The 21,109-nt window shown below is 41.8% G+C and overlaps 1 protein-coding gene and 1 long non-coding RNA gene across 7 annotated transcripts in view; one reads left to right on the top strand and one right to left on the bottom strand.

The window, feature by feature from the left end:
• LOC128316353 (uncharacterized) overlaps nucleotides 1-13,819 on the bottom strand; it is a 34,411-nt gene extending 20,592 nt beyond the window's left edge. Inside the window, exons 1-2 of the long non-coding RNA XR_008300116.1 lie at nucleotides 13,120-13,819; nucleotides 3,858-4,107 (exon numbers count right to left, since the gene is read on the bottom strand). This is a non-coding gene — a long non-coding RNA (uncharacterized LOC128316353). The remainder of the gene's footprint in view (nucleotides 1-3,857; nucleotides 4,108-13,119) is intronic.
• Nucleotides 13,820-13,909: 90 nt separating this feature from the next.
• On the top strand, nucleotides 13,910-20,770 carry LOC106965733 (integumentary mucin A.1-like). 6 transcript variants are annotated; one of them, XM_053225832.1, is made up of 7 exons: nucleotides 13,910-14,116; nucleotides 15,143-15,266; nucleotides 17,224-17,532; nucleotides 17,682-17,744; nucleotides 19,316-19,363; nucleotides 19,823-19,873; nucleotides 20,532-20,770. In XM_053225832.1, the coding sequence occupies exons 2-6, from the start codon at nucleotides 15,197-15,199 to the stop codon at nucleotides 19,861-19,863; spliced, it is 531 nt and encodes a 176-aa protein (XP_053081807.1). In that variant the 5' UTR covers nucleotides 13,910-14,116; nucleotides 15,143-15,196; the 3' UTR covers nucleotides 19,864-19,873; nucleotides 20,532-20,770. The 6 variants fall into 6 exon arrangements, with proteins under 6 accessions (XP_053081807.1, XP_026891354.2, XP_026891355.2 ...); XM_027035553.2 differs by having other exon boundaries at nucleotides 13,915-14,116; nucleotides 17,116-17,532; XM_027035554.2 differs by lacking the exon at nucleotides 13,910-14,116 and having other exon boundaries at nucleotides 15,038-15,266; nucleotides 17,170-17,532.
• Nucleotides 20,771-21,109: the final 339 nt, after the last annotated feature.

The raw sequence follows: 21,109 nt of genomic DNA, 5'->3' as shown, positions 1-21,109 counted from the left end.
CATAGAAATGTTAAGAAATTTGCTAAGAGGCAGGCTTGGGATTGATTGGAACCTGGACACTCGTACCTAATCTTTCTAGATCTCAGTTTCCCTCTCATTAAAATGAAGATATTGGGTCATATAATCTCTAAGTTTATTTCTATTCTAAACTGTATGAGTCTCTGAGGGCTTACAGATGGGGAGCCCGCCATGACAATTGCAGGATGTTTCGTTTCAGGCAGTAATCACGAAAAGGTGCTTGCCCTGAACATAAAGGTGATTGCCCTGAACAGCTGTTTTTATCAAGACCACAGGAGCTGTTCCTTCTGGCTCACTGTTTTGTTTTTGTTTTTGTTTTTTAGGGCATGAAGGTGGCATCCACTGGGACAAAGGGGCCAATATGTGTTTCTTCAAAGGAAGCAAGAACTGACCCATTTTTCTCACTTTTAAGAAGCACTCTCAAGTCCTAAAGATATTCTATAAACTTGGAAAAACACCCACCCCACAAGGTTGTTGTGCGACTCGAATAAGATAATGCTTGGGGACTGTCCTGAAACCTGTTGAGTTCTGTATAAATGTGAGGAAATTTTGGTATCATCTTATAACACTGACTCTCAGTTTAGAAACTGGGGGACCAGTTTTTCCATGAGTTTCCTATGCAAATTGAATTTAGGAAGCCTGAGCAGACATTCTGTCTGCCCACATTAGTGCCTGTGCTAATTACAGGGCAAGAAACCCCAGTTTGGCTCTAGGTTTTCTGGGGTCAAGGTACACAACAGCCTCCATAAACAAACCTCTAGGGTGTTTGGTCGCCAGCAGTGTTCACAGGTGCCCCATGCCACTACATTTGCCCTTACATTTCCTTAACTAGTTAAATATAACAAGTGTAGGAAGGGCAAAACCCCTCCTGATTTCACTTAAAATGCTGCTTGCATCATGATTTTAAAATTCTGCTTGATTCCAGGCTTCTCATTCTCCTCCTTATTACCCATCTTTAGTTTCTTGCATGGAAAAAACAGGATACATCCCTGAACTTCCTGGGCTCTTTTTGTGGCTTCCCAAATGTTTGGGCTTATGTTGCATAGAGTTTCCTTGTTTGGAGGCACCCATTGCTGGATCACACAGAACGGCTGTCCTAGGATGGTCCACTGAATTGAGAACAGAGAATATCTCATTAACTTCTTGATTTATTGACTTATTTATTCAATGAGTATTTATTTTATTGATCTCTCATTATATGAAGAGTATGGCTGGGGACATAAGAAAAGGGATTGATCTCGCTGGGTGAATTCTAGACAGCAAGATAGAAGAGTCATTGGCAGAATTAAAAGGGTTGTGGCTCCTTGTCCTCGCTTCTGCCCTCTGTTCAGTCGGGCTCTTAGAGAACCACTGGGGCAGAGGAGAAGTGGGGAGGACCATTTACTCTTCCCAAGGGAAAAGGAATATAACAGGTGGACCCAGCTCTATAACTAGCCCAGAGGAGGAAAAGGTAATCACGGAAGTCATACGTAAGAAAACACCTGGAGGGACCAGTGGATTGAGACCCTCAATATTTGTTGTGTGGATGAACCGACAGCACAAGTGATGTTAGTAATCTACGTCTCATTCAACATCAAATACAGTTGTGGATGGTGGAGAAGGGGAGACTGTAGAAGGACTAAGGGGGAGTTTAAGAGGGATTGTATCCAGAGAGCTACTAGAAAGATCAGGGAAGTTCTTGAGGAGAGAGGAAGAAGTGGGCCAGGTTTTGAGGACTAAGATTTGGAAAAAATATATATTAAGGTTCCTTGATGGCTTAAAGGCCTTCAAGCCTTTAAGGACAACTCATGAAAGTTGTCCTTATCATTGATATTAACTGCACATACAAGGCCAACCAGCTGAGGCAGCTTAATCATAATCACAGATCCCTGGAAGGCAAAATGCCCATCTGGTTCTCCTTTCAGAAAATTTCCCATGCTTAAGCTTCAGTGGATTCTTGCTGTGGGTTTTTAAAAAATATTTTTATGGGCTGCATCATCAAATACTTTTCTGTTTTAAGCAAGAGAACTTACAAGCTTACATGTCTACAGTAGTACTTTCTAGTTAAACGTGAAGAATAAAGATGAACAACGTATTCACTGTTATATAGACGGGCTGCTTTTCACAGAAGCAAAGAGTGGAATGAGTTGAGAATGTATTGTTGTGGAGGAAAAGTTTTCCTCTACAGTTCAAGATTTGTTTGGTTGGTCTTAAGATTAAATTGGCCTGAGACAAATTAATAGGAGAAAATCAAGTTTAATATTTAATTACAGAACATTCAGGGGCTCTATGAGAATATGAGGCCCACCGGCGGTCAGGCAATTGAGGCTTATATGCCATCCAGAGTTAAAGAGAAGGGGATAGGAATCTGGGACTTGACCGGAAGGAAGGCAACTCACAGGAAGGTGAAAAAGAGTAAATGTTCTGTAAACACATGTTTGTTGGGCCATGCAGAAACAATGGGACATAGAGAGGAATTTTAACAGAGATTTTGCTAAATTCCTCCTTGCCTGCCACACCTAGTTTATATTTTACTGTAGTTATCTATGGTGATAACTCCCTACCTGGAGTAGTTAGGAGACAGGAAAAAGGAAACCTTTTTGAGTCTTCTGTTTTTTGCATTTTTTTTAAGTTAATTAATTTATTTTAAGAGAGAGAGAGAAAGAGAGAACAAGGGGGGTGGGGGCAGAGAGAAGGAAAGAGATAATCCCAAGCAGGCTCTGCACTGTCAGGATGGAGCCTGACTTGGGGCTCAAACTCACAAAGTTTAAGATCATGACCTGAGTCAAAATCAAGAGTTGGACACTTAACTGACTGAGCCACCCAGGTGCCCCCTGAGTCTTCTGTTTCTTAAAAAGCATAATCAGCCTGAAGAAATCCAATGACAAAGAGACACATTTTGAGGTGGCAAATTTTGTTCCCCTACAGTATTGATCTTAGTTACTTGGAAATGAATGAGACTTTTCCTTGTCTTTCCCACTGCTGGTATTAAGGTAATTTAGAAAATGTGCTTCTATGTTTTTCCTCATAAGTGATGGTGAAAAAATGCCAATTGTGAGACATTTTGGGTTTCAAACAGAAAGGATGAGGACTTGGGTGCCTCTTACTATTTCCAGAGAAACTTATTCTTGATGAGTTGACTGAGGCTCATCGGAAGTTATTGTTCATTCAATCTACTACAATCTACTAATCTACTACAATTAAACGTGGGAAGAATCCTACAGGCTCTAACTCATGGCATTGCACTAACTAGCTGCGACCTGGCAAATCACTTACCATCTTGTATTTCTATTTCTTTGGCTTATGCTCCATATGTAACTATTTCTGGAGGCAGCAATGTGCTGAGCACTCACTCACAGAATAATATTAATACTATGAACTCTGGCAATCTCTCAGTATTAGTATTGGAGTAAAATTGGATTTGAAAGCCCTTTAAAACATTAAAAAACCTCATGCATTTCAGAACAAAAGACTTCAAATCAAAGAAGAGAATTCTTGCCTCATTGAAGACTAGACTTTTCATAACAAAGTGTTTCACTAAATAAATAACAAAGTGAAGCAAGACCAAATTGGAGATTGTCATCACAGCAAGCCTGACTTGATACAAAGAAATGGAAACACAGGGGAAACAAACCGGTGTGCTCATGGTTGACCTGATGTTTCTTTTACTTTCTATGGTCTTGGCATCATCTCAAATGTCTCCTTACTGACATAGACCTTAGAAATTCTTCTCTTTCCTCTCCTTCCATCTTTATCAGGCAACTAGTAGGAGCTACGCGAGGTGCTGGGATGTGAAATTATTTGGGACAACACGGAACATACTGGGGGTGTATCCCACACTAACACTACAATGTCAGTACCTCAAACAGGGGAGAGGTTTCAGAGGAATGCAGGATCCTTTCCTTGTATCTTCTCTGCCATCCGTACAGTGTTGCCCTCATCCAGATGGTTCAAGATGACTTACCACCACACCCATATCCATTATAGCAGAAAGGGGGAAGGTGGAAGTGAAGGGTATGCCTTTTCCATGTTAGGACAAAACTTAGAAGTTGTGCATATTATTTCTGCTTATGTCCTCTGGGAAATGCAGTCTTCATATTGAGATGTCATCTGGGAGAGAAGGGGAGAATGTGTATCAAGGACAACAAGTAATCTTTGTCTGGGGCACAAATGTGAACAGTTCCTGGTCTTTTCCTAAAAGTTGCTTATGTTGGTGGAAGAAAACGGAAGTGTAAATAAGGAATTATTATATATATATATATATATATATGTATATATATACACACACACACACATATATATCACATATATCATATATATTTAATATTATATATATATATGTATATATATATATATTTTGCAACCCTGTGCTGTCATTTATCCCAACACTTTTACCACCTAACACTGTCATTCTCTTATTCTCTTTTGTCTCCCTTTCCTCTGCCTAAACTATGCTCTTGTTGACTTCTAAAAAACATGAGTCAGCCGAAGAACTTTTTAAAGATCTTTTTGGCTTTGTTCAACAATGCACGAGTCAGGCAGCATGCAATCTAAGCAGAGCTTAGATTGGAGCTCCAAGAAGCTGTACAAAATGAAAGACTCCTATAGCGGAAGCGAGAAAGAACGAGAATATTATACGGGGCAAGAAAGTGGGTTGGTTATTGTAAGGTTGTTTTTCTGTAGAGAATCCGGCAGATTCCCTAATTAGTGCTAATCAGGTGATATCTGGTTGATTAGTTTAAAATTCCATTTCTGGGAGAGGCCAAAGCTGTAACTGAGTTAAGTTTGGTTTCCTGATGGGGTGCTCAGTATGAGTGACTTCATTTTGGGACCATTGTCTTGTTTTCAATGCCCTTCAACTAAAACCTAGAATACCTCTCCCACCACCCAAACTCTTCACCTTCTCTTGATCTTTTTCCCCCTCTGATTACTTCCCGTTCTTCTCGACCTCTCTTGGCTGCATCTAATACTGCTGATTGTCTTCTTGAAATTCTCTCCCTCCCTATCTTCTGTGTTCATGCAACATTCTAGTTTTCTACCTCTGTTTCCTTTGCTAACTTTTCCTGCATCCTCCTGAATGAAAGAATTTTTCGGAACCAAGTTTCTGCCGGGCCTTCCTGAAGGGCCTTGAAATCGTATCCACTCTTTCGTCCCAGTCATTATTTTGAAGCAAATGAATCACATCTCCATGTATAGCACAGAATTATAATCATAAACCAAAATCTCACAGACTCATGTTTTCTGCTTGTCTCTGGTATATTTCTATCAAGATTCTCTTACAGCACTTAAATTTCCACTAGCCGAACTCATCTTACCCACTGCTTCTGCAAATCCCCTTCTGGCCAACTGTCTACTCATCCCAGTGCTACTCAGAAGCCGGTTCCTGGTTTGACCCCCCCCCCCCCCCCTTGTGTGTGTCATTGGAATAATTCATGGTTTACAACCCGGAGTCATTTTTCCTCTCCCTGGACCATCACTTCATGTATCACACATGGAAACATACATTACTTCCATCACTGTGGTCCTCCTGTTCAGTGTCTTGCCTGTGCTATCAGGATGCTCCTTTTCTTTCCTTTACATTTCTTTTCACTGCCTGTCTTCGTACAATATGATTCGGATCAACTTAACCTACTAAAAAGCCTTCGGTAACAGGTTCCTATTTATCAATGAGTCAAATCTCTGTGGTCTACCATTCCAAGGTAGTCAGTTCTGTCTCCACATGGCAATATCCACTGAAGACAAATTAGACTTATTGCCGTTCCCTGGATGCGTCTTCTCTCCTCTCTTATATTTACTTGGAATTTTCCTTCTTTCGGTCACCCTCTCTGTTTTACCCACCATTTTCTCCCGATGAAATCCTAACCATCTGTTAACTTTCAGCAAAAATGCAACAGCCTTTATGAAAGGTCCCCTGATCTTCTATTAGCCAGAAATACCTTCAGAGTCAGTGATGGTAGCTTATTTGTGTTTGTGTCACTCGTGCCTAGCACAGTTACTGACTCACTGAGTTGCTCAACAACTGTTGCCTTAAGGGACAATCGCGAGCTAAATGGAACCCCTGTCTCTTCTGGGTCACTAGAATACCTGGTGCTTCTCTTATGTTACATTTATTTGTATCGTTAGCTTTGAGCCCTTGGAACGGTCAGGAATTTTGCATAGTGTTGACGATCCATACATATGCATTAAACGAACAAACTTCAGGAAGCATTAGAGTAGGGAGGAGATTACGTTGTTAACCAGAAAGCTCACATAAGCGGTTAGAGTTGGTACTAATAATTAATTTCCCCTGAGATTATACTCTATAACCTTTATAACATCCTTCCTCACTAGATTGTGTGATTCTTGGAGGCAGGGTCCATTCAATTCTGTATCCTCAGTACATTTTCTAGGACTTAATGTTAACCCCATTAAATGTTGCTTCGACAGAATTGTTTGGCCAATGGCGGTGGTGTGATTTTCTAAGGAAGCTATCAAAGGGACAGTAGCAGTATTGGGAGAAACTACCGTTCAGGCTTCTCCTATGAGAAAAATACTATGCTCATAAGAAATATTCTCTTAATATGCTTTTCAAGTTTTGTTTAATGTTTTAATTTACTTTTGAGGGAGAGAGAGGGAGAAAGAGCTAACAGGAGAGAGGCAGAGAGAGAGAGAGAGAGAGAGAGAGAGAGAGAAAGAATCCCAAGCAGGCTCCACACGGTCAGCACAGAGCCCGATGTAGGACTTGAACCCACGGATTGTGAGATCATGACGTGAACTGAAATGGAGTTGGACACTTAATTACTGAGCCACCCAGGCGCCCCTCTTAATATGCTTTTTTAAAGGAAAAGATAAGGGACAATATTGCTGAGGAAATTCCAGTGACGAAGAGACAAAAGAAATTTTGTATATAAAAGATTTTGGGACTTTGTTTCAGATTGCCTTAGGGATTTATCAAATTGAATAATGGACTCTTGGATCCTTTATCCTTTAGCCTCCTTTTGGCTTTACTTAAATGAGTGTTCAGATGGTTAAGGGGAGTCTCATTTGTTTCTTGTTTTTTAATATGAAACAAATGAAATCATTTCATTTTTTAATATGAAATTTATTGTCAAATTGGTTTCCATACAATACCCAGTGCTCATCCCAACAGGTGCCCTCCTCAATGCCCATAACCACCCTCCAACCCTCCATCAACCCTCAGTTTATTCTCAGTATTTAAGAGTCTCTTATGGTTTGGCTCCCTCTCTCTCTCTCTCTCTTTTTTCCTTCCCCTCCCCCATGGTCTTCTGTTAAGTTTCTCAGGATCCACATAAGAGTGAAAACATATGGAATCTGTCCTTCTCTGTATGACTTATTTCACTTAGCATCACACTCTCCAGTTCCATCCACGTTGCTACAAAAGGCCATATTTCATTCTTTCTCATTACCAAGTAGTATTCCATTGTGTATATAAACCACAATTTTTTTTTATCCATTCATCAGTTGATGGACATTTAGGCTTTTTCCATAATTTGGCCATTGTTGAAAGAGCTGCTATAAACATTGGAGTACAAGTGCCCCTCTGCATCAGCACTCCTGTATCCCTTGGGTAAATTCCTAGCAGTGCTATTGCTGGGTCATAGGGTAGATCTATTTATCTATTTTTAATTTTTTGAGGAACCTCCACACTGTTTTCCAGAGTGGCTGCACCAGTTTGCATTCCCACCAATAGTGCAAGAGGGTTCCCATTTAAGGGGGAGTCTCATTTGTACAGAAAACAGTAATGAATAAAATTCTGTAGTGCATTTCTATGAAATCTCTTGGAAGGTCAAAGACACTTGAACATTCTTCTGATGTTTCCCTATGTAACTCAAAATGTGATAGGGAAGACACCTGGGTGGCTCAGTGGATTAAGCATCTGACCCTTGATTTTGGCTGAGGTCATGATATCGTAGTTCATGAGTTCGAGCCCTGCATCAGGATCCTCACTGACAACGCAAAGCCAGCTTGGGATTCTCTCTCTCTGCCCTTCCCCGACTCTCTCTCTCTCTCTCAAAATAAACTAAAAAAAAAAAAAAAAGGCAAAGAAATGAAAACAATTGTGTTACTTTCCCAACAGCATGTGGTGATGGATATCCCATTCAAAGTCTGCAAAATAAAAATAGTTTGCTCATTCAGGAAACTAAAAGGAAAAAGAAAAAGAAATGAATCAGTGGGGGGACTGGATGAAGTTTCCTGGTTCAAATCTTACATGGATGGGATTCTGTTCAGCTTCAATATCTGCTTTTAAAAATGTATGTACGTGGGTGCCTGGGTGACTCAATCAGTTAAGCATCTGACTTTGGCTCAGGTCATGATCTTGCAGTTTGTGAGTTCGAGCCCCACACCAGGCTCTGTGCTGACAGCTCATAGCCTGGAGCCAGCTTCAGATTCTGTGTCTCCCTCTCACTGCCCCTCCCCCACTCATTTTCTCTCTCTCTCTCTCTCTCTCTCTCTCTCTCAAAAATAAATAAACATTAAAAAAAATTAAAATGCATGCACTAACTAGGTTCAACAATAATGGGCAAAGCACCTCCCTGAGTGTCGTCAGGGAACACAATGTTGTGTCATTATGTAAGGTTGGTCACTGCCCTCTGAAGCTTTCATTATAGTTGGGTTAGCGACATAAGGAAGGAACTGATTCCAAACTATCAGAATAGTTACCTTTGACACTGAGATAATGAGTAGAGATGAATCTTCGTGGAGCAAAACTAGGAATTGACTCTGGTCCATTCTGTCTGCGTTGAATCCTGCCTCTACCTGTTATTAACTTTGGGCACGTTACTTAAATTCTTTGTGCCCCAGTTTCTTCATCTCTAAATTGGATGCAGTGATAACAATTTACATGCCTTTTAGGATTGTTATGAGGATTATAATGAAAGGCATTTGTGAAGTACTCACAATTTGTAAAATATTTAGCATTTGCCTTGCACACAGTAATGGTCATCTAGGCATTATTAACTGTTACAATATTTAAACATTTTTAATTGTGGTAAAAAAAACAACTCGTAAGATTTGCCACTTAACCATCTTTAAGTGTTCTTTATAGTTCAATAATGTGCAGTATATTCAAAAGTATATTCATGTCATGCGACACATTTCTAGAAGTTTCTCTCATTGCAACACTGAAACTCTGTACCCACTGAACAACAACTGTCCTTTCTCCCTCTTTCCAGTCCCTGGCAACCACCATTCCACTTTGTGTCTCTATGAGCTTGAACTTCAGATAGCTCATGTCAGTGGAATCATGCATTATTGGTTCTTTGGTGACTGGCTTGTTTCACATAGCATAGTGTCTTCAAGGTTCATCCATACGACCTTGTTCATGGCATGCGATGAGTTTCCCTTCCTTTTTTAAGGCTGAATAATATTTCAGTATGTGTATATACCACCTTCTTTATCTACTCACTCGTTGACAGACATTTGGGTTGTTTCCACTTCTTAGCTGTTATGAATGTTGCTGCTATAAACATGGTTGTGAAAATATCTCTTGGAGACCTGGCGCTGAATTCTGTTGGATATATCCCCAAGGAGTAAGATCGCTAGCTCATAGGATAGTTCTACTTTTAATTTTTTGAGGAACCTCTATACTGTTTTCCCTAATGGCTGCACCATTTTATGTTCCAAGTATATGAGAGTTCCAGTGTCTCCACATCCTGTGAACACTGGTCTTTTCTATTTGTTTTTTTTTTTTTTAATGTTTATTTGTTTATTTGAGACAGAGCATGCATGAGAGCAGGGGAGGGCCAGAGAGAGAGAGAGAGAAAGAGAGAATCCTAAGTAGGCTCCCCACTGTCAGTGTAGAGCCCGATGCAGGGCTCAAACTCACAAACAGTGAGATCATGACCTGAGCTGAAATCAAGAGCTGGACGCTTAAGCGACTGAACCACCCAGGGCCTGTGTGTTTTTTTGATAGTGTTCATTCTAATGGGTGTGAAGTGTATCTTGTTGTTTTATTTCTTACCAATTCACTGATGGAATCTCCTTGCTCCCCTCCAATGACTTAAAAGGGTCTGATCTTGAGCCAAAATATTTAACAGACAAAACCATTGTCTCCAGTCTCAGAATTTCCCATGAGGATGTATATTAGTGCCAAAGAAAATATGGGCCCTAAAACTTCATTCAAACCCAGTGAAATCCATTTTTGGTGTGCCATAGCTCATTCACCATCAGGCAAGAAAGAACTATCATTCTCTTCATTCTCCTCTATTGTTTTTAACACAGGGGTTTTGACTCTGGAAATTCATGTCCTCGAGGAACTAAAAGCCTAGAAGGCCAACTCTTGTGAGGATATACATATCTCACAGTGGGGCTGACTTCCCCACACCCAATCAGACACCCAGTCCCTTTAATTGCACCTTTGTAATATCTTTAATATCTGTGTTCTTTTCATGCCTAAGGTCACTACCCTGCTCAATCCGCATTAGCTCTTGCCTGTGCAGAGCCATAGCTGACCTGCTTTTCGTCTGTGGTCTGTGCAGGTTTGTTTGGTTAGTTTTATCATGACAATCCTTGATTAAACAGCCTCAATGACTCTATTCTGCTGGCAGAATAATGACTCAACTCTTTAGCTTTCAGAGCTCTCTTGGGTCTGGTCCCAAATATCATTTCAGACTTTCACAACCTCCTCTCCCACCCTCTCCTTTCCCCTCAGTCTCTCACTATATTCCCCATCACAAGCTTCTCTGTAATGACAGTAGTTAATCCTACAGCTTCACCTCATTCTTCAAAGTCCATTCCAAGTTATAATGATGGTGGCTGCCAATCATTGATCATTTACTATATGCCAGTTACCAGTTTACACAGATTCCTTCATTTAACTTTCACAAAGGCCCTATGAATGATTCCTGCCATCATCTGCATTTTGCAGGCGAGGCAATCAGAAGGGTAGAGTAACCTGGGCAAGCCCGAGTTCTACCAGGACCTGGATTCATGTCCAGATGATCTGAGTCCAGAACCCAAGTTTTTCACCACGATTCTACTTCTCAGCTGGTGATGTCTTCCCACCTTCTCCATGTTAGAATTCAGTACAAATGAGTCATGAATCATTTATTTGGCAACTGCCACGCATAGGGCACCAGAGTAGAAACTATGCACTTCCAGGCATAGGCATTGGAAAGTCGATGAAGACGGGTTCGGTCATCTTACTGATCCGTTCTTGCTCTATGTTCCCAAATTTATTATAGTTGACATGCCATGACACCTTGAACATTGCTTTTCGTACACATTGTTGTCTCCTCCGATACCCTATTACTTCCTTTTGCCTATCTTCTTCCTTTGGTTTATCTTCCATAAACCAAAGACAGACCCAAAGATATATTTATTGAATTCAAGCGAATGCCACTCTTACTTCAATTTGTTCCATCTCCCGCCTGGAACTTTCCAGGGCAATGCCCCATCCTGTTCCTGCTGTAAAACAATGTTATCTACTCACTGGGGACCTGGGCCTGTTTCATTTCAGCACCTAATAATAATAACTAATTTTTATTATGTGCTTTGCTTATTCCAGGCATTGAACATGAATAGATTAATTTAACCCTTACAAAATCCAATGAAGTAAACCTACGTTCATCTCTATTTTGTAAAAGAGAAAACTGAAGTCCTGTGAACTGGGTGACTTGGCCATGGTTGCTAGTTATTTCTGGCAGAGCAAGGATTGCTACTCAGGCTCTTGGAGTCTGCAATTTTGACCTCTTTGCCTAGTGTTTAGTCACTGTACTTCACAGTCCCTCTGTAAACATTTAACTAAATAAACATTTTTCTTTGAATTCCTGGTGCTGCTTTAGATTTCTTAGTATCTTGCTGTAAACTGCCTTTATTATTAATATATATTATGTCGACATACTCCATGGTTATAACTTTAAAGAAGGAATCAATTTTGGGGCTTCTTTTGGATTGTTCCAGATACTTAGTGTAATTGCTGGGTCACTGCACAGATGTTGGAAAATGTTTGGTCTGACGCTGGAAGACCGGGCTAGTCTTTATCCATATCTAATCTGGGAGGTTAGATGGCCCATTTTGGGCTCCCTGTTCCCCAGGGCAGAAACTTGAGTCTTAGTCTCTGGAAACTGCTCCTTAAGGGAAGAATGACTGTTGGCGTGTGGAATGAATGAAGCACCTTGCCCTGGGTCAAATGCCTGGCTCCTCATTCCCAGGTGCTTCAGGACCTGTGTCTGTTGAAGGTAGGAATTAGGGGAGGGACAGAGACACATCCCTAGGACATCACTCCCCGCTCAACCCTCTTGCCAGAAACTGATCTCACTCTGGAGGAAATAGATGCAAAGGCTTTTGAGGTCCTTTAATGCTGTCAGGAACCTTTCCATACATCCTGCCAAGCCTACCTTTCAGCATTTAATTTCGCATTTAAGGTAAAAATCAATTTAATACAATCAGATTAATATCATGTATTATCCAGAAAGGACAGTGATAGTCTCCCCCCCACCCCCGCCCCCGCCCCCGGCTCTAATTAGGTCAAATCTGTGATCATTTAATTCTAGTGTTTCCTTTTTAGAAAACCATAAACAAACAAGATCAGAGACTAATGACCAGGTGTTATCTAGTCCTTAATTTATTAATCAATATGTTTCACACCTCCAACGTGCCAGATACTGTGCTAAGTGCTAAGTGCTGGAGAAATTTGACGGAACAAGATAGGAAAAAACTTACACTTTTTTTAGTATGGTGAAGAAATTGGAAAATACAATGATAGCTACTTTTGACATCTGAAAAGAGAAAAGAAGGGCCCAATTTTATATATATGGTCTCCAAAATAAAACTGAGGTCAACAGGTTGAAATAATAACAAGGTTGTTATTGCAAGGAATTTGTAGCCAAGTATGAACTGTTCTTTTCAAGGTAGTGAGTTCCCCATCACTCGGGCTGTCAGGCCACTTGACAGGTGTATTATGTATGGAAAAATTTCTCGTATATTAGAAAAAAACACCAAATGTCTGGTTGAGCTGGATACAATTTAATATACCTTCAAGCCATGAGATTACATGATTCTAGAACATTTGATAACACATGTAAAGTCACGAAAGCCCAATAATTTAATAATACATAACAGAATTATAAGCCCATATTCATTAAAAAGACCCTATAACTGTACAGTTTAATTAGATCTCACCTTACCAGAGGCCTGGCTCCTCCTTGCACCCACAGTATCAGTTACTTGATAATACTCAGGTGGTGACAAACAGTGACGCATCTTCAGGACGCGTCAAGTTCCTCCCAGTTTTCAATATAGAGGTCATCAGCTGCTCTTTCACTGCCTCTGGGGAAAACCGCGGCACCTAAAAATGGACCATGACCTTTGGAAGAATATCCAAAGTAGTATCTGTATTTTTAGGTGGTTGAGCTGCAAAACAAAGCTTCTAGAAGTTGGTCATTTCTGCCCCTTCCATACCTGAACTTGTAAATCTCCCCAAAGAGTTCAGAGATCCTATCTTGCACATTTGGAAGTCAATTCTTATAGGTTTCCGGGTAGGAAATATTCTCATATTGTAGCTGATGCAGATAAAACTCCCCCTTCTTCCACTGACCTATGACTTACTGGATTATTGTCTCATCTGAGTCCTATCATTTGCTGGTGTTCATTGCCTGCAAGTTTTTCAAGAGTTCTTGCTTCCCAAGTTCCTGACTATTGTGTTTCGGTTACCCTTCAAAATGCACAGGGCTCGCCAAAGAAAGGTAGTTCATAGAAGAACAGAATGTTCTCTAATGTATGTGGATGTTCCTCCCCCACCCCGTTAAGGGGAAGCCTGTGCAGTGCCACACTTTGCAGGACAAAGCTGGCCATGAAGAGTCAGGGTGACAACTGGGTGGGGGGTGGGGAGGACAAAGAGCGTGATGGACACAATAGGCCCTAGCAACAGGAAGGTTTGCTTCCTGATTCTAGAACACTTACTGCGTGACGTTTCATAAGTTCCCTAACTTTCCTGTGCCCTGCTTTCTTTACCTAGGAAAGGAGAATAATAAAATTGACTTGGGTTTGTATTGGACAAAATAACATACTCCGGTGGGACACAGTTAAGTACTTAATAAATGTGAGCTGTTATTATTCCTCTCAATGGTATTGAGAGAAACCCCATGGTTTCTGAGCAGCAGGAATCAGCTGGAATCTTGTAAGTAAGGAACACTGAGAGCTAAAGGGAGTTTGGCCCTGGGATGGGAGTTGTGAATCTGTGATAAAGAACTTTCTTTCCAGAGAAGGGTCTTGTAATAGCGAGCCCAGGTTGACTGATGTGAGCCAGCTCCACAGTCTTATCTGTCCCCTGTCTAGTTTGCATCTCCTGTGAGGGTTCCAGTCAGTGCTTCAGCCAAGACCCCATGGCGACTTATTACTGCCCCCTAGAGGACTGAGGAAGTCGCTAGCAGGAGCCAGGTCTGCTCTGCCAGGAAGTGTATCCCATGTTAGCGACTTCCCTCAGAGCTGGAATATCTTCAAGTGAATCTGGGGTCACTTAGTGTCTCAGCCTCTCCTTTCCTCACCAGAAGAATGGGGAGAGTAATGTCTCACACACAGGATCGTGGTGAGAATCAAATAAGATGGGAGCACATGTGAAAATTTATGATTCTAGATGTTTCTGTCATTATGTAGTGGTTATAGTAGCAATAATTATTCTCTTTGACAATTCTCTTTAAGGGACCCGCTAGGGTGAGAAGACTTTGCAATAGGGCTCTCCCTTAGAATCAGAGTAGCCATCAGGCTCTGACTGTGGTTCTTAGTCCCACACCCTGATACAAAATAGCTTTCCAGTGCGGTAGAGGGCTAGGCTCCAGCCTCCATGACAAATTTGCAACCTCCTGAGGCCAGGAGGGGGTATTTTCTGGGACCTGGAGGAGCTAGACTTTCCCCCCTGCCTCTCTGAGAAGCAGCAGGTTGGTGGTAATGGTAAGGTGCAACCTAATTTCGCCACAGTCCTTATCAGAATTTTCCATACTTCTAGCTTAGCCCTGCCCCCAGTTCCCTTCCCACCTTTGCTCCAGGGGCATTCTCATCGGGTGGGGCGTGGCTTGCTTTTTCTTTTCTTTTCTTTCTGTCTTTTTTTTTTCTTTTTTTTCCTACAACCACTTGGAAAAGCTGCCTTGAGGGACCTGAGGCTGAGGGTTGCATAAAAGCTCAAGGGAACTCTGTCCATCACACTCAGGACCTGCTTCCTTCCACTTAACCTCCACCAGCCTCTTGCGCTCCTGCTGGCACCATGCTGAGGAAGGCCCTGATAGTCACAGCCTGGTTTACCTTGGCTGTGGCTTACCCTGTAATACTCCCGGGTAAGTGGACCATTGGGAGGTCTGTTGGAGAATGAAACTAAAATTCTTTTATGGGGTGTATGTGTGGGGGGTGTGTGGGGGGGGTGGGGGGTCTTTCTGCAGAAACAGAAAGAGCAAAAGACAAAGATTAGCAGTGAATGTTGTAAAGTGAAGTGGGTGAAATTATATCCACTTGGTGTTAAGTTGGAGATGGGCAGGTGGCAGAGCCCCGGCGCCTTGGACACATGGAGTGCTAAGCTAAAATGTGGATTAGGTGCTTGAATTGATCTCATAAAGGTAATAAGTTTGGGCTAGATGGGCTTAGGGTGGGTGATGGGAAAACATCACTACTGAGGGTTTTCTGTGGCCCTATTCACTCTTGGGTCCTAAAGAGGCTTTATTCTATTTAGTGTCGGTTGAAAAGTCCTAGGTTGTATCCTCATTTTAGAGCAGAGTGCAGTTCAGAGTGCTTCAGCAGTTCATTCAGTCACGGGCAATGGAAATCGGGGTGTCTGGAATGGAAACTTATGAATCACACCGAGAAAGGAAAGAAATAGGGGTCTTCCTGAACCGGAGAGAAAAGGAAAGCTTTCCCCTAAGGGCTTTCTTTTCTACTTCTTTCCGAATTCAATTTGATTTCTCGGGAGAAAGGGTGTTCATTCTTTTGCGTTAAAATAATTACTTTCAGGGCCACTGGGTGACCTAGTCAGTTAAGCGTCCAAGTCTTGATTTCGACTTAGCTCATGGTCTCATGATTCGTGAGTTCGAGCCCTGCTTCGGGTTCTGTGCTAACAGTGTGGAGTCTGCTTTAGAGTCTCTGTCTTTCTTTCTCTCTGCTCATCCTCCACTCATTCTCTCACTCTCTCTCTCTCAAAAATAAATAAACATTAAAAAAACTTTAAAACTAATTACTTTCCCCCATCCTCTTCCTCCCAGAACTCCCTCTGATACCTTTCAATTGATCAGATGCTGTATTTGGGGTTCTTTACTGTATATGCATGAATGATACAGCATAGTGACTAAATTAGAGAGCTAATGATTTTGGCCTCATTGGCAGTGTGCCCATAACCTGGTCATCGAGGCTAGGCAGCCACAATGACTGGGTATATTTCACTACAGCAAAAGATTCACTACAGGCTCAAGAAGACCCTGGTTGTAAGCTCATCAGGTCTACATGGTTATGATGCTCTTATGGTGAGCAAACCCCCAAATATCTGGATTGTGCATTCTATGGGAGAGACTGGGAAGTTGGGTCTTAGACTTCACCCAGTAAGTGAAAAACCGGTAGGAGTAGCCCATTTTAGAGTCGATTCCATTCTGGTTTATGCACCTTGGAAATAGCTGTTTTCCTGGCTCCTTCCCCCTTTTGGTTTCTCTTTTTAGTTTTCAGGAACCTGGAAGGATTATATCCAAGGAAGGATATCCCTGGAGTTTTTATTCGGTTTCTGTCTAATTTGTATATAGAGGCACAGTATTGAATTCTTCTTCCTAAACTGACCCTCTCAAAGAAAGATGGTGTAGCGGGCTTTGAGCATACTCCCGGGTGGCAGTTAAAGTCTTCTGCCCTTTCTAGCACTTGGCAGGAGAGAAACTTGTGGTGAGACCACACTTGACTCAATATACTCTTTTATGTTCCAGATTTTCCCCAGAAAAAGATCTAGCTTGAAGTAGTGTAGAGATGGTGAAAATATTTTTCCTAGATAGTACTTAAATAATTCTTCTTCTTCCTCCTCCTCGTCTTCCCCTTCTTCTTCTTCCTTTTCCTCTTCCTCCTCCTCCTCTTCTTCTTCTTCTTCTTCTTCTTTGTTGTCGTCTTCTTCTTCTACTTTTTTTTTTTTTTTGGCTCCTCTGGAATTCATTACTGACCTAGACTTGACCACTGACCTTGAGTTGATTAATGCCCTTGGATTTACCGCTGAACTAGAGTCCCCCGCCATCCTGGAGTCATCTACTTACCCGGAGTCCACTGTCACCCCAGAGTCCCCCACCGACCTGGAGTCATCCACCACCACAGAATTCACTACCACCTTGTTGTTGACCACTGACCCAGAGTCCCCCGCTGACCTGGAGTTGTCCACCACCGCGGAGTCCACTGCTGCCCTGAAGTTGACCACTGACCCAGAGTTCTCCACCGATCTGGAATTTTCCACTGACCTGGAGTCCTCCACCGACCTGGAGTTGTCCACTGACCTGGAGTCCACGGCCACCCCAGAGTCAACCACTGACCTAGTCTCCATTGGTGTAGAATCGACGACGGATGTGCATGTTGAGAACACACCAACCTTTGGTAGGTGAGGGTTTGGGCTTCAGAGGAGGCCTGGGCAGGAGTTGGTGAGCTCTCATTGCATTTCTGAGAGAAAGCCTGCTTTCCTCCAGTGTACTTGATTTCCCAATGTAAGCTGATGATCAAAGCCATCCTCCATTTTGTTGTCCTAGAATTATCTACTGAAGTGGAATCAAACACTGATAGCTCTGAGGAAGCAACTGCTGAGGCTACAGGTAAGGATTTCTGACTTTAAAAATGCAGAAATTTCTTCCTTCCTCCTTTTTCTTGTTTATAGGTCATTGCATAGAAATGTCCTGAGGGGGGCGCCTGGGTGGCGCAGTCGGTTAAGCGTCTGACTTCAGCCAGGCCACGATCTCGCGGTCCGTGAGTTTGAGCCCCGCGTCAGGCTCTGGGCTGATGGCTTGGAGCCTGGAGCCTGTTTCCGATTCTGTGTCTCCCTCTCTCTCTGCCCCTCCCCCGTTCATGCTCTCTCTCTGTCCCGAAAATAAATAAATAAATAAATAAACGTTGAAAAAAAAAAAAGAAATGTCCTGAGGTATCTTATACATTTGGGGATACTTTTGCTGCTTTGTTCTCTATGGTAGAGGGAAGTTTTGCCAAAAGTTCTCTGAAACTTGTAGAAAATTGAAACATATTCCCCGAGTGTCAGAAACCGGAATTGCTTGGATGCCAACATAGCTCCATCCCAGAGGTCTGCCCAGACCTGACCAGGACCAGCCTTCAGGGCTTCTCAAAGAGGAGGGGCTTGGTGTCTCCAATGGACTGAAGTATGTGGTGGCCAAAAAGGGGTTGACAATTTCCTTTTCTCTGCCAGTTCATTACCATTCAGTTTACATAGAGAACTTTTTGAGAGAAGGTTATGGTAAATGTAAATCTTATTTGAATATAGACTGAACGAAAGAGAAAAGAGATTTAAAAGCTTTATGAGTTAAGCAGTGGTCCTATCTTTGCCCATCCCTCTTTCCAGTCTCTACCTTCTTTCATTTTTCTGTCTTCCACCTAGCCAAGAGGCCATAAGATTTCGATGCTTTCTACCCCCACAAAACAAACCCCAATACTTTAAGGGATGCCTGGGATGTTTGCTAAGAAAGACTCTTGGGTCTTACCTACAAAAGCAAATTTCTATACGATCTGATTCTTATGTCTGCAAATAATAGCTAAAATTTATCGTGATTGTCTATATTCCAGCACTGCTCTAAGTGTATTGGGGTATCGCAGGGAGTAGTGGGAGGAATCTAGAAATGGTATGTTAGTGGAGAGGCCTATTTTGAGAAAGTGTTGTTTCCCTGGCTTTAACATCTTCCTCTTCCACTAATTGTCTTCCTCTAAGAATTGACATCATTTGCAACACGAAGCTCTACTTCACTATTGTGTTCTAATTACCCAAACTGTAATCTGGCTTGATTAAAGAGTTCATCTGTGTTAATGGTGTCTCCCCCTGCCCCCTCCCATGGGGCGTTAGGAAAATTCTCATGTTTGACTACAAGATCCATCTGGTCATTTTTGCTAATACACTGGACCTCGTACCTGCTTATCAAGAGATGCTTTCTGACTGTGGAATTTACCCATAAAATGAGGGTCTTTGTTTTTTTCCCCTCACCATAATGTATTTATTTATTTAACTTTTTTTTTTCAGTTTTATTGGGATGTAATTGACATCAGCTTAAGGTGTACAATGTAGTGATTTGATATGAATGTATATTGAGAAGTTGTGGTTTTTAATAGAGAAAATCAATGGAATTTTTAACCTTTTAAGTTAAGAAGTGTACTCCTTTATTTCTAGAAAATGTCACTGCCACTTATTCAGAAGAGCCCATGACTAGAGGACCAGGTAAGGCCAAACAGCTTTGTCTTTCTTGCCTATTCTTGGTCTTTAAGGGATTTTTTTTTTTCCTTGGGAGGCTTTCCAGAACAGACTCAGGAAGTGGGACTCTGGTAGGTACTCTGCCTCTGTTTATACCCTTCTCACTCATGTCTGCTCAGCTTCTGGGGGAGAAGAGGGAATGAAGTTATAACAAGTGTACGTGCTGCTCTTAGGGACTTGTAAGTGAGTGGAGACCTCCCCTTAAACCAGATCATCCTCATGGAGTGCATCTGTGTTCCATTTCTAACAGTAGGATTTCAGGCATGGCAGAGGACCCTGGAAGTTGGGAGAAGGAAGGTGTGGGTGCCACAGACTTAGTGGAGCCCTCTGTTTACCAGGGCTACGTGACGCGGTTAACTGAACGCTAGACCCACTGCCAGTGATCCTTACTGACGTGAATAAAACCATTTCTTTACTTAATTTCAGAAGAGCCCAGCACCTCCGTGGGAAGCAACGAGTATGTCTAAGTACCTTTTTGTAAGTTTCTTCTCTCTGGCCCTGATTCCTTATCAAGGGTTTGATACCATTTTCAGTGCTGGTTTCCGTACACTGGGAAAGGAGTCCAAACTGACAACTTCCAAGATGCTGAGATCCGTTATAAAACCTCACATGAGCTCAAAGGCAACCTCTTTCCTCTCTGATGTTTGTCTTGATTGTCTGGTTGTTCAGCAACCAAATAAGCATACGATAAACAAGTCTTCTTGCTTGAGTTTCCCAAGATTGCATTTTCCTATCTTGGATGTGGATTCCAATTCAGTATATGGAGTCTTTTACAAAGGAAGAGCCTGAAGAAAAGTCATCAGATTTTCCAATGCACAGACTATATAATTCAGTTAAAAACTGTAAAGCCTCAGAGTTCTGAATCAGGAGGTCCCAGTTTTACTAAGTGGCCTCATTTTGGGCTTTTTTTGGAAGCCTCTAAAATGGTTTCTTCATGAAATAAAGTGGCTACCTGGACAGTGTGTAAATATCTGACTTGAGACACAAGGAGAGGGAGGGAGAATAAGGAGTTTACACCTTAAAGAAATGAAGTCACATGTCCCAGGTCACAGTGGGCAGCAGGAAAGATGGGGGTGATCTGTTGAATGCTAGTTTCTCTTGGTAACTCCTCTTTTTTTTTTTTTTTTAAATTTAGAAAATGAAGCAGATTTTCCATTAGTTGTGACCATCACCCTTCTAACCACAACTTTCTGAGAAGATTCTGAGCTTCTGAACAAGGCTTCCACCCCATTATTGGAGATTGAATATTGTAAAGGCCTAGATGTACCTGTTGAAGACAAACAGAGTGACAGGAGTTGTACCCACACAAAGGAGGGATGTCTTTTAACAGTGTCCCATTTCGCAGGGGCTCAATAAATGTTGATTAGAATTGAATTTTGAGAGGGTTTTTTTTTATTTTATAAAGGGACAGATTGCTTATTTGCTTTGTGTTAGTACTAATAATCATTTTATTCCTCTCTGGTAGATACTTTATAACCAGGCTTTAACTCTTGATGGCCCCAAGAAAGCATGAAATCAACTATGGAAAATATATTAGTTCTCCTAGTCCTGCTGTAACGAATTACTACAAATTTAGTGGCTTAAAACAACACAGACCTATTTTATAGTTTTGTAGCTCAGAAGTCTGAAGGCATCTCACTGGGTTAAAAATGTGTTGCTGGGGCTGAGCTCCTTTCTGGAGACTTTATGGAAGAATCTATTTTCTTGCCTGCT

The sequence above is a fragment of the Acinonyx jubatus genome, chromosome B4 (genome assembly GCF_027475565.1).
Source record: "Acinonyx jubatus isolate Ajub_Pintada_27869175 chromosome B4, VMU_Ajub_asm_v1.0, whole genome shotgun sequence".
Taxonomy (NCBI): Eukaryota; Metazoa; Chordata; class Mammalia; order Carnivora; family Felidae; genus Acinonyx; species Acinonyx jubatus.
Note: the sequence above shows the minus strand (reverse complement) of the source record. Positions and strands in the feature narration are given on the sequence as shown.